This window comes from Dicentrarchus labrax, unplaced genomic scaffold, assembly GCF_905237075.1.
Source record: "Dicentrarchus labrax unplaced genomic scaffold, dlabrax2021, whole genome shotgun sequence".
Taxonomy (NCBI): Eukaryota; Metazoa; Chordata; class Actinopteri; family Moronidae; genus Dicentrarchus; species Dicentrarchus labrax.
This window is the reverse complement of record NW_026136702.1, coordinates 3,849,548-3,863,236: the sequence shown is the minus strand read 5'-3', so window position 1 is coordinate 3,863,236 and position 13,689 is coordinate 3,849,548. Positions and strand designations below refer to the sequence as shown.

The window sequence follows — 13,689 nt, the reverse complement described above, 5'->3', positions numbered from 1 at the left end:
TATATATATATTTATATATATATATTAAATATATATATATATATATATATATATGAATATACTGTGACCTCATACTGGAATTGATGTGACTTTAGAGCTATGTTTGTCATGTCATGTCTTCAGGATTGTGACCTGTTCACACTGGAATCTGATAACGGCCACATTTTAAAAATAATGTGCCAATAACAGCAAAAAACAAATCTGACCTAAGCATCCAAAGCAAGCAGTGTGAATGTAGCCTTTGTGTGTTTCATTGTTTTAAACTTTACTGTTTAACAACCTGCTGTTTTTAGCCAAATATGTCCCTCTGGAGTTGACAGAAAGCCAAACAGAGCTATAAGGAGAGTGAATACTGGACTTTAAGTTCATCAAGTGGACAGAAACATGACCTGCTAATAACGCTCTGTGTTTGCTGGATGTGTAAAGGTAACTAATTGCCATTAGCGATGCACTTAAAGCAGCAACAAGGAGCTGTGATTTTAGGTTGATTCTGGCGCCCCCTGTGGACAAAAGCGGTAGTGTTTTCACCCTGTTTCATTGATTTCAAGGGGAACCCAGTGGCAGACATTAGGAATAAAACAGCTAATCTTCTCACTGATGGGCTTATGTAGATCATAAAGAGGCATCAATATTAGACCCTGATTACACAACCATGATTTTTGGATAAAACTTGAAACTTTTGTACATCTTTTGAATAACATATGTCTAAAGTAAAAAAACAAAATTACACCACCACCTACTGGCATGTCATGCATACTACAACCTTTTTTCAATCATTTTTTTTTATCTGTGTGCAGGAGGCTTGTTTTCACATGTTCAGAACTTTTTTTTAAATGCAAAGGTAAAATGTTATCTGACTGTTTTGTACCAGTTAAAACTCCTAGTAGTGTTTAACAAGGTAATAATATGTCACTTTTGTGTTTACAGCTTGTTCAGTGTTCAGTGGCCAACAAAAAAAAAATATATATATATATAAAGCATATAACATTTGAATGCAGCAAAACTTTATTTCAGTTTCACAGTAAAGTGAAGTGAGTCCAGGCTTTTATTGTGAAGGGGCGGCGGCTCAGCCCCCCGGTGCCCGGCGGTGGTGCTGTGCGGCGCTGTTGACGCAGCTGGGGCCGGTGAGTGTGAAGCGCTGACAGGACGCTGGTGGAGAGCAGCCGTCGGCGCACACAGCTCAGTGAAGTGTGTCTGCAGCAGCGAGCATAACACTGGATTACCATCACACAGAGGTAAGCATGTTCCTGCTCCGGATCACTGCTGCATGAGGCTGCTGCTCTTTACTGTAATCTGGAGGGTTTTAATATTATTTTTATTTTTATTATCATTAATCCATGCCCATATTCCCCCCCCCACATTAACAGCTGACTTGGTGTTCCTCCCGTATGGTGCAAAGCCTTGTGCCAGTTTAATGTATTTCTTATTAATCACTCAGTCATTTAGTGTGAATTCAGCAGACTTGTTTAAACATAAGAGCTTTTTATTTGTGAGTCATTTTTGGGGGGTTTTGTGGCTCAGCAGAGAGGCTCTGTGGCTTTGGGACAGTTACTGCAGTGAAGACTGATCCATCCACTGGAAATGCGACCCGCCATGGGTGCCGCACTCTGAAGCTGAAATGCCCCAGGAGGAATCCCAAATACTCTGGGAATTAAACCCTTCCTCACTTTGTGAATACTGCCTGCTATCAGTTAAAGAAAAGAAGGAAGAGAAAAAGAAGAGTAATTAGTCCCTGTAGTGTGGTTGTTTCTTTAAGTTGGCAGGTAGCAGTGAGGCTTATTAGCGGTTGTCATTGTGAGTCATACAGAGCAGACTACAGGGCTACTCCACATGCATACAATAAGGCTGTGACATCAGGACCCTGCACTTAATGGAATGCACATTATGCGGCATGGAGGTGTTGGGAATACTTTATTGGATAGTATTTCTCTGTCAGTTTTAGCACAATGTTGTCAGGTTGGACAGCAGCCTTTTGCCATCTTTGATTGGATGACTGTGGAGGTGAGGATGAGGAGTTAGATACAGGGGGAAGAAGTAGTCCATGAGGTGCATTGGCAGCTGTTTTTACACAGTTCAAGAAGATTGTCAGTGCTGCTTTCTGAAGTACTAATGTCATTTTAAAGGAATATGTCAGTACATTTTCTCTGTGCACAGTAGTAATGGTGTAAGTTATTGACACAGTGGACTTGAATGTTGAACTCCGACAAACAGGTCTGCCTGAGGCGTCATAATGAACGGCATGTGACATGAACAAATGCACAAGTGTGGAGTATATAGACACACATGCTAATCAAATATACTCACCTCTTGGTTTATGTTTAAGTCCTGCACAGCACTGTCACTGCTTTCTGATAGTTTCAACTGTTTGGCGAAGGAAGAAATATGAAATGTGGATTTTAAAAATGCAGAATAGAGTTCATTTTGAACAAAATTTCTGCCACAAGTAAGTATCCCAAAATGTCCCTTCGACATATCTCTGAATCTCCATCAAATGCCAGCAGAAAAAGAAACTAAATCTTCACCTTCACTGCAGAATTAGTCACTATAAATGTCATTAACCTCTGAAACTCAGCAGATGTGTTTTCATTCATAAGTTCACTGCTTAGTAATGATTTCTGTTTTACTCCCAAGGGCTCTGAGTAACATGACGCTAAACAAGCTTGATAAAATATTAACCCCAACACAAATAATTAATCAAACTGCTTCGAGGACGGAGGCAAAGCAGTCGGACTGATTTTCTTCAAAGTAACGGAGTTTTTTTTTAGAGTATCACACTGTATCACATTTAATAGAGATACTGTATCTACACACTGTTTACTCAGAAATAACAGGACCGCCATTAGCTCCCAACGTGTGAAAGGACTTTGGTATGTGCAACCAAGCCCCAGAGAGATATTGTTATGATTAAACTGAACTTGTCATTAAGTGAAAGAGGATTTTAAATATCCACTCTGCTCTCTGCTGCTGCTGCTGGATGACATATTCCTCGGGTACACAAGGAGGTATTGACTCAGTAGTAGCTCGGCGGCGTATGAAGCTCTACTCCTGGTTGACATGTCAGCTGAGGAGTTGTAGATGTTTACACAGGGACAGTAGTGGGTTTGCGTGAGTAAATGGAACAGATACATCCGTCGTATGTTTGGTAGCCAGCAGCTCAGCCGTGAGCCATTTGTTCAATCAGTAACTCAAAGGGCAGCCAAAGGCCTGTGACCTTTTGCACATATTGTTGTGCAATTAAAGCAAGTCAAATATGAAAGATGTGTTTTGTCAAGAGCAAAAGGATTCAGCACATTATAACAGTACAATGTAGCTCTTACAGTAGTTAATACTTGTTTGTTTTGGGTTAAGTAGCCTCAGTGTAAAACTATAAGGGATTCAGGGTAGAAAGATTTGACTGTATTTTGGGGTTTTCAAGGATTTTCTCTCCGAATTATTCACGTGTTTTAATATGTCTCACCAGGATTTCAGGGTGCAAAGTGCTGCTGTACAAAGGAATATTCAAACAGAAGGTGAGGTCTGGCACTCACGTTTGTAAGCCAGTAACATGTAGTTCTAGCTTTTTTCAGAGACGCAATAAATCAAGGTCAAAGTGTTGCATTTCAGTCTTTAGAGCTTGACAAACAGAAATGATAACCTGTGGAGTAAGGATGGGACCTGTTGGTATGAACCCAGCGCAGTTGTTAATATTTTATGAAGCTTGTTCAGAGTCACGTTACGCAGATCCCCAAGATTTGAGAGGAGCAACCCTCGGACACATGAATCTCAAAACTGAGTTTCAAAGATTTTTTGCCAGAGCCAGCTGGCCTCCAGATCACCCGGGCTTGTTTTTCCAAGATGATCTTCGTTTGGTTTCTGAAATCTGACACTGAATCTTAATAGTTATTGTTTATTCAAGTTGAAATACCACAGGGGTTATGACAGCGCCATTAGAATTAGTCTTTTACCTATTACTGAGAAGATTGCATAAGCTTCATTAAGGGTCATGAGGCCTTCTTGATTGTTATGCGTGCTAGAAAGTTTACGAAATATACACAGTAGGCCAAAATTTCAGCATTTTATTAACTTCGGTGACAAAAAGAAATGTAAATTGTTTAATAGAACAATGGTCAAGTGTCAGGGACAAGAAAACACTGAATGTGTCAGAAAATAAGCCTATTAAGTCTGAATGATTGTTAAACATGAAACAAATACATAATATAGACATTTAATTGTATAAAAAGTTCCCTGAAGAGAAAATAATCTGCTCAAAATGAATCAAAATCACTCGTTTTACACAAACTTCTTGCAGTTACTGAATTCACTGTTTAGGTTCTTTGTACAATTTTGAATAAAATATGAATTATCCATAAAATATGTCACATAGTCAAGATAGAAAAATAGAAAAGGGGTCCATTTAAAGAAAAAGGTCCAATGCACCCATTTGTTCAGAATGAGTGTAAACTAATGATTTACTATTATTGATCGCAGTTCTGAACGTGGTACAAAGTCAAACTGGACAATAGCAGAATAACTTCATGATATTCTGTTTCTTTTATTACGGTATATTTCTTACAGTCCCCCTCAGAGCATGCAGACTGCTCAGTGAAGCTGGATAGGAGCATGACGTGGATTAAAAACCTCTGTAGTGACAGTATCCGCAGAAAGCAGCCTCGTCTTCACTGTGAATAACGGAGTGGGTTCGGATCAGGCCGGATGTTTCAGCCAGACACCAGGTTTCTGTTTTCACTCCATTAATGTTACAACAGGTCGCTTAGCAACCCCCTCCTCTCTCTCTCTCTCTCCCACCAACCCCCCACCCCTCGCCCGCTTTCTCCATCTGCTGCCATTGGCTGAAGTGGATGGTGAAGTGAAGTGTTATGCTTTGGCTTTTCAAGGTCCGCGGCACAAAGAAGGCCCCCTCCTCTTCCTCCCCGATCATGGACGCATGTAAACAAGGCAGTGAAAAGACAATTTATGCGTTAGTGATGGATTTAAGCTCCTCTCCTGCACCAACACCACACCTTCACCCTCCTCTCTCTCTCTCTCTCTCTCTCTCTTTCTCTCTGTCTGTGTGTGTTACATGTCAGCAGCTGATGGAAAACAACAGCATCACGGCAGTTGTTGGCAGATATTTTAATAAGAACCAGCATGTGTCCTCACTCATCGTCACATAAACAAAACCAGAATTATCAAGTGACAGTGATGCATAGCAGGTTTATAAAACCCTCTCTGGAATATATAATAAACAATAGTGAAAATCTGATATCTGTGCTGCCACCTATGAAGCCCGGCGGGTTATTGATGGAGCTGCCTGTGGTGTTTGTGTCTGGGTGTGACGGGTCAGACTGGTCCGGCCTTCCCGAAATAGACGGATGATGGGGGCCCGCTGGAGTCCTGCTGCACGCTCATTTCACACGAGGATACCTTCATAGCACTTAAAATTGCTGGATTATCACATTGCTGTTTATATTCACGTTTAGCCGCCATATCCTATGACTCAATTATCAAGTAGTCCTGTCACACAGTCTCTCGGAGAGTTATATTAGGCAACACGCTCAGAGCTTCCAATCCACGTCGGAGTCAAAACATCCAGCAGAGATGAGGAAACACTTTCAGCACTCTCTCAGACAATCATTTGGATTGTCATCACAGCTCACCTAATGTGCAGTACGCCCTATTATCTAAGCCAGGAGGAATCCGTTGTGCACAGCTGAGCTCGTTTTCTAGTGAGGACATTAAATAAACATAATGTGTGTCTCTTATTCATCGTCCCAAATTAAATGCCAGTATATTATCTCAAATAATTTACTTTATATTGTGCTCGTTTTCCAGTTATATCACTTCCCAGTTATGATTATCTCCTTATTTGCTCATAAGCTTTTCTTATTTTTAATTTTTCACTCTGTGCCTACTAAAGTAAACTCTCTAAAAGCCCCCTGAAGAGACACGGCAGGGGCTACTTGAATATTCAGTTCAATGTTTATCCTCATTCAGGGGCCTGTGTTCCAAGCTTTCTCACTCTTGGAGTGTAGCCTGCAGCCCTCGCTGTGAAGATGTATCACCCCGGGTAAACCGTCAGCTCCCTGACATTCTTATTACACTGCCTCTAAAAGCCTAGCAGGCCCGTTATAAGCAGGCTGGCTCTCTAACACAGCATCTGTAACAGGGCTGTTTGCTCCACGCGGCCAACTGCAGTCCTCCCCGGGACCTTCGCACGTGCCAACCAAGTGTTCCCTGTCCCGGGGATCTGGCCATGGTCACGTCCAATAACTGTCAGGGCTTCTCATGGACAGGCTGGCAGGCTGCGAGCCTCTCCAAGCGCTCAGAGACACATTCTGTCATTGGCTGGTGTGATGGGTGCTTTTGTTTATGCCTGCACAAAAAAAAGGGGGACATTTCATTCCTAAAGGTCAAAAATGCCTCAAAATAAGTCCTGACAGTGAAACTACAGGATCTGTAAGTCTCTATGTTACTGTGATATTTCATTAAGGTGAGGAGAAGCAGCGTTCGTATAGACTCATCTTAATCTGCGTCCATCATCAACGTGAACGTATAATCCTGCTCTCAGGCCCCGTACTGACTGCTGTGTGTAAGTTACATACATTTCCTTTTATGCTGCAGTTGTTTGAAATGAACTTCAAATAGCTTGGTTGAGGAATGTGTAGAATCCCAGGCTGCTGTCCAGCGTGGAAGCTGTTTATGGAAGAGAGTTGGGAGGGTGGAGGGGTCTCCTCTCAATTGGGGGGGGTGTAGGTGGGGGATAAGCTCCTGCTCCGGAGCGGCCTTTTCGAGCCATGTTTGGAGCTATTTGGTGGGATCCACGCACAGCGCTGGAGAGCTTCTCTCCTCTCTGCCATTTGTTGACAAAGCAGAAGTCAAACGGCGTTACATAACGGCCCTTTCTCTCCGACCATAGTACAGCTGAGCATGCGATGAGAGCTCTTCTGTGCTAACATAGCTCACTTTTAAGGCGGCCTCTGACTGCAGCACACAGACCCCCTGCGTGACATACATCATAGTTCCACTTGGTACCACCCTGCCTTTGTTTAGTTTTTTTTTCACTGCAGCCTGCTTCAGATAAAGTGATTGTTGCTCCGGTCGACTGGATATGATACTGAAATATTGGATCATAAAGCAATTCAGCAGGGGGAAAAAAAAACAATTTTCATAAAGCATGAGCTGTATCTATATCCAATTTGTTGGACATTATCCAGTTTGTTTTTCCCACCACGGATAAGATGGAAGTTTCTCTGATCACAGCCACATTAAAGCATCCTTTAAATGTTTTATTTATTAATAGTTTAATCTTAAAGTCTTTTAAATTATTCTTCAAAGTAAGGTACAATCTTTCTCCTTCTCCCTGTTATCAGGTGTGGTCAGGCACATAACTTTAGTCCGGGCTTTATTTAAGAGAAAAATCTAAGTTCTGTAATTTCCTGGAATGAAAATTTATACATTTACAGATAAAAGCACAAATATCAGCTCTAATATAAAAACACTGGAATTATCAGCCCTCAAAACTTTACTGTAACTGAAATATTATTCCTTAACACAGGAATAGTCCAACATTTTTGTAAAAACACTTACTTGCGTGTTTTGCGTGAGAAGATTGATACCAGTTACTTTGCTTAGCATAAACTGGAACAGGGGCTATTTTAAAAATACACCAACCAACAGCACAACCAAAAGTTTACTTACCATCATATTTAATTCGTGCACGAACCGAAGTCCTGCTTTTTGGAACGCCAGGCGAGCTGTTTCCTCCTGCTTCCAGTCTTTATGCTAAGCTAAGCTAATCAACACCTGGCTCCAGCTCCATAGTTAATACACAGACATGAGAGTAATATTGATCCTCTTCAAAGTGAATAAACATATTTTTCTATTCATTCCTATAATTGAATTGATCTCTTAATTAAATAAGTTTTTATTTTGTTCATTTTGTAGGACAAAAACATTCACGTGGTCGAGTTTCTCAAATGTAAAGATGTTCTGTTTTTATGTCTTTTATGTCATTATAAACTGAATATCTTTGGTTTTTGAAGACGTCACCTTGGGTTCTGAAAGCTTTTTTAAGAATAAACCGATGAATCAGTTTAAAAAGTTGAATTCATTCGTAACTGATAATGAAAATAATTCTTAGTTTCAGGCCTAATATATTTAAAACTGTCGTATCTACACACACATGCTCCTGTTATCTTACAATTCTTATACTAAGATTTTGATGTGATAAATCTAATCACAGTCAGTCCAGGCAAATTGCAACAATTAACACAAATTCAACCAATGTCCAATAACCGCAACTTTTCCGCAAATTGGACAAATCATTTACCAATCAGAGCAGTCCCCCGCAAAAAACCTTGAGCCATACGTCACCAAACTAGTAGTAATACACACAAAGATACTTCACGTAAGTGGTTTTATTCTCACTGTAACATGCTGCTTTTGATTTTCAATGAATTACACATAAATAAATAACTAGAAGCACAAAAAAACATCAACATTTTTTAGATAACGAGCAACGAAATCAGGCATTTTAGGCTCCAACAATCCCCCCAAAAAAGCCAGCGAAATCCTGGAGGGACTGATTAACATGCAGTCAATAATAGTCATTGCAGTAATTCGTCACGTTGACTGAGGTATTAAGACCTTATGGACGGTTGAGTCATCCAGTAGCAAATTCCAGCCGTCCTCTAGTGGTCTGTCTGTCTCTCATCTACTGGCCCTGCAGGACCATTTGGAGGGGGTAGGAGGATTTTATGTGGCGGTCTGCACAGTTGTTGAGTGGGTGCCACATTCCCAGGTGGCATGTGGTGACAAGTCCATCTGGGCACGCCTGTTGTCAAAAACAAACAGACCCCCTACATAGCGAGGGTCAAGGTCAAAGCTGGGACCGTCCCGCCGAGACGAGTCCCTCAAAGCTCAGCCAGAAGTCTCAGGAGGCTTCAGAGGGGACCTGGTGTTCGTGGACTTAAGGACTCGCTGTGCACATCATCAAGTAGGTTAACGCGCCTCCCTAGATCTGCAGTGATGCTCTGGGATGATCGTAGCCTTTTGGGAGTTGCTTGTTTTGGAAAGGTATTTTAGTTACACCCGAGAGCATTCAGTTGGAGATCTCTGTGTGAGAGGACTGTGAACTGCAGATGGGGATGAATCATCTTTCTCTGCTGCGTATTCCTGCTTTTAGGTAATCACACAGGTTTGAGCTGAGAGGGTGTTTCATTAGCTGTAATTTCCTGGAATCTCTGACTCATCATTTTAGTGCATGAATAACACCTGCACTGTTAGAAATAACAGTACATGTACAAGGTCCCTCAGGGTTTGCCAATTTGGATTCCCGAGAGACGATCAGAGGATGAGTTACAGCTGCATTTTGTAGCAGCTCTTCCTCATTTTTAAGGAAACCACCGAAATTTTGTTTGATCGAGACTGCTGGTTTAATCCAACAGTGTCAGGTCACAATGCGTCAGTTCACCAAGAAACTAGGGCTGCACAGTTAATCGAGATATCGTCCAAATCGCAGAAGCTGCAGTTTTTGGATAAAGGTAAAATACATGACAAAACTGTGTTATAATGAAGGAAAAAAAAGTTTTTTTCATGCAAAAATTATAATTCCCACACTAATCTTGAATCATATCACAATATCTGTCAAAATAATTGCAGTATGATGTTTTTTCTATATCGTGCAGCACTACAAGAAACCTCGGTGGAGAGTCAGTCAGTTTAAAACTATAAAAAGCTTCTTGGTTTAACTCACTATCTGCTGAACTTTGAGCTCTCCGCTTTAACTACATATCCATTCACTTTTGCCTCACAGATTAGTCACATTTACCCCATTAGTGAAGCAGAGATGTCTAAAAGCTTCCTAGATTATAAGGAGTAATGGTGCATTCAGGTAAATTGCAGTTTTACAGGAGTTTGACTGATAAAGTCTGCTCTTATTTTCCTGTTTGTCTTGGCCCAGTCACCGCCGGCCGTCCCAGTTCCTGCACTGGTCTCCTCCTTTTTTTTTTTTACAGACTGGATGCCGTTCTTTGCCCGGCTCTGCTCTGAAGCATCTCTTCCTAAAAAGGCCAGGGGTGATCTCTGCTCTCGTGTGTTTATACAGCGAACTGAACACTGCGAGCTGTCATCTTCCCATTATCTATCATATGTGAGAAGTTTCAAATACTCCCAAGTTTCTTTTTGTGCTGTATGTTCACCATCCTGGGGTTCATCCGAGGATACAGCGGAAATACAGTTGAGATCAGTATAAGCACTCCTCAAAGGAATGTCTGTTAATGGTTTTGGAAATGAGATCATGGATGCATTGCCTCTCTGGGACGCAGGGGGTCAGGAAGCAAGTTGATTTTATTAAAGAGAGAGTGGAAATAAATACAGAGTTTCTGATGCTCAGGGACAGCTCAGCTCCAAGACTGGAAGATGTTTTAAAAGGTTTTTGCTTCGCGTCCCCGCGGGACTTGTTTGGAATCGCTCCCATTTTCCCTCATCCATTTCGGCCTATTTGTGGAGGTTTCCAGCTGGAACACGAGTCCCCTGCCTGTTCTGCAGGTTGGCTTATTTACTGCAGTGTGTAAACACACAACAAAACAGTGCACACACAAACTCAGAGTGAAACAAACAAAGGTACAACTTTAAAAATCAGCTTGAAAATGGATACCATAGAATATATTTAAATTGGATTTTGCGGTTTATGTTTTTTGATGACCGTTATCCGTAGCCTGCAAACATTATTCATGTGTGCATGTGCGCATGTATGCTTGAGTGACTGTTTTAGTGCCTTTGTATGTATGTTTGTGTCTTCACTCAATCAGCCCTTTTCATGGCCTTTCAAATGGGGACGTCTCCTAAATCAGTCGTGCTGACGGAGCACAATGGGAGGCCCAGTGGAGTACTGGGAAGTGTTTCACAGCAACTTTTCTGGTGGCCTTGGTGTTGCTTCTGCATGCTCCACTGATGCAGCTCAGATTAACATATGTTTGTTCCCGCTCGCACCCTCCCTTCTTGTCCTTAAAGGGGAACGCAGATAACATTTTGAATTTATATCGACGGTCCAAGACAGGCCAAACTTCCTCCCCAAACCAGAACTGAAGGCATGCAAAGTGAGGGCTTGAGATATATTGTTAGAGTTGAATCGGAGGTCAACTGCACCTACAGAATACAATCGAATAGATAATTATCCAGAGAAACCTCCATCACCTAATTCATTTTACATGTAGCAGCTGTTAACATCCTAGATAATATTGTTTTTTGGCTTTATAACTATAGATATCACAGTTGAAAACCACATGAGTAACAGTAGTACTGGATTGTAAAGGACACAGTCAACAGATTTCTGTGCTGTTGTTTGCTTTTGCTGTGAAATTTAATATCAGTGCGATTAGTTTTTATGAGGTGCGAGAAAATGTGATTTTATATATTAGCCTTTGCCTTATGAAACTACAACAACTTTCCTATTAATGATGCAGCTCAGGCTGTGTCTGTGTTATTGATGACTATTAAAATATGGAGTCTGTATTTAAACAGATGACTATAAGTTCACCACCTTCCTGTCCGGCTTCATTGTATCTCATTTCAATGTGTAACCCAACCATGGGAGTGCTAGCACTATTTCATTACCTGTATGTGGCGACTCGACTATTTCTACAGTAGAAGTTACAGCCAAGCCGGCCCTATAAAGAAATGTTCTCTGTGTGTAATATTACTTCAGTAATACACACAGGCTCTTTCATAATAAAACACCCTGCCTGCTGAAAGCTGACACTGCAGCAAAGCACTGGCCCCGTTAGCAAACTCATCCACAACTAAAGCTCGAGTAGAAGTTACAAAGATCTTATATATCAGGAGATACAGCACACTGACATTGTTACACTACATATATAATACACAATAACTCAAAATCACATGTGTAATTTAGGGGTTTAAAACACTTTCTTAACTGCTTTGTATAAATATCAGTAGTGATTTAACAGTCTGTGACATGTGATTATCTTTACCTGTGCAGGCGGATGTTTAATGATATATTACACTGATTTATGTACAGTATACCTTCCAGGTGTCAGCTCCTTTCCTTGACAACGCTGTGTTGAATATTTGCATTTCTGTGTTTCTCCTCCAGGCCTCTCCAGAAGAGGGCAGCGTAAGACAGAGCGCCACCACCTGTAAGTCATCTAACTCTGAGCTCATATAATGAGTCAGTGGGCCTAATTCATGAAACTATCACTGAGTAGTTATAAAGCTTTTGGTTTTTAGACTCACAAACACTTTAATTGGTGCAGAATGTGTCAACCTCTTCCGTTCCTTCTCTTTGTTTCTACATTTCTTCCTCTGAATCAGGTAGTTTTGTATTTACTTTGTGATTAGCTGATAAGAATTCAGCGTTTCAGCCACATGGAAAAATGTCTCCTTGTCTTTGTGTGTGTATGTTTGTGTTTGTGTGCGTGTGTGTGATTGAAGTCCTACGAAATCCTCGGGCAGTCTGCTCTGTCAGGATCACGCCTCTGACAACCATGAAAGGCTCTCCTGACCTGATTCCTGCTGCAGGTGAGGTATCCCTCGGCCTCATCAATATTTCAGTGTCTACAACTGCGGGACACCTCACACTCACAAAGAGAACTTAGAAGGATTATTTTAAAACTCTCTTGTTAACAAGTTCACCTTACTTATATACTGTGTACCTACTTATACTTATACCTGTACTGTGCAATTATCTGGCTCCATATAAATCCTATATAAAGCCTATATTCCCCTTAAATACTTTTTTTTTACACTTTTACACTTTTTGTTCTGTGATATTATATTTATTTTTACTTTGTGCACATTCTTTAATGTATATTTTTATTATAATCCTATTCAATAATCTGTGCAATGTTCTATCAACCACACCTATATATACAAAGTTGTAAATAATATAACTATATAACTCTTATTTTTCTATTTCTGTTAAATTTTTTCAATTTTATTCTTATTTAATATTATTTTTTTTCTTATCTAATGTGTTGTTTTGTATTTTGAGCTGCTGCAACAAGCAAATTTCCCGAGCGTGGGATCAATAAAATCTGTCTTGGCTTATCTTTAATAACCTGTGCTGACACAGGACAAGCTGCAGCTGCTCTACTTCCAGCTCTGACAGTGTGATCAGGGCAATTAGTTTTACGGGACAGTAGGATATTAATTGAATGGCCTGGTTTTGATGTTACAGTTCTATTTCGGTCATTTGGGGCATGAGATTGCAATAACTTGGATTCCCAGCAGCTCTGAAGCAAGAGTGCACTGTGAGAATACCGGATGTTAAGACCGCTATGCCTTGAAAGATGATGAGCTGTGGAAGTGAGACTGTTATTTTGGATGTTTTCAGATTTGAACCCCAGCAGAGTTTGCAAAGGCAAAGGAGTCGTGACTCTAAGGGCCACCCTCGTCCACATAGATGATGAGGGCTGCATCAGCGAGGAGCCAAATGTCATCACAACGCCAAGTGAGTCAGAGCGAATGCCACAGCTGTTTCATAACAACTCTGCACATGATGAAAAAATATTCAGAGGACAGTAATAGTTGCATGGCCGTGTGAAAAAAAAAGGACAAGTCGCTGCAGAATGTGGACCGAGAATGTAAATGTTGCTGTAATTTAAAGAGCATTTCATCATCTTCTTTAGTTGTAAAAATTCCTCACATGCCTTTCAGCGTTCTGTTTTGATCTCGGGATTATATAACTCG

The 13,689-nt window shown here is 40.8% G+C and overlaps 1 protein-coding gene across 8 annotated transcripts in view; it reads left to right on the top strand.

Annotated features, from left to right (window-relative positions):
* Window positions 1-1,135: 1,135 nt before the first annotated feature.
* Window positions 1,136-13,689, top strand: part of LOC127375902 (sorbin and SH3 domain-containing protein 1) — a 43,157-nt gene continuing 30,603 nt past the window's right edge. For 7 of the 8 annotated variants that reach the window (XM_051422317.1, XM_051422326.1, XM_051422334.1 and 4 more), the window contains exons 1-4: window positions 1,141-1,235; window positions 12,095-12,137; window positions 12,433-12,519; window positions 13,334-13,450. In XM_051422317.1, coding sequence (XP_051278277.1) covers window positions 12,486-12,519; window positions 13,334-13,450 — 151 coding nt within the window. In that variant the 5' untranslated portion in view covers window positions 1,141-1,235; window positions 12,095-12,137; window positions 12,433-12,485. Of the gene's footprint in view, window positions 1,236-12,094; window positions 12,138-12,432; window positions 12,520-13,333; window positions 13,451-13,689 lie in introns of all 8 variants that reach the window. The other variant, XM_051422311.1, reaches the window with a different exon arrangement.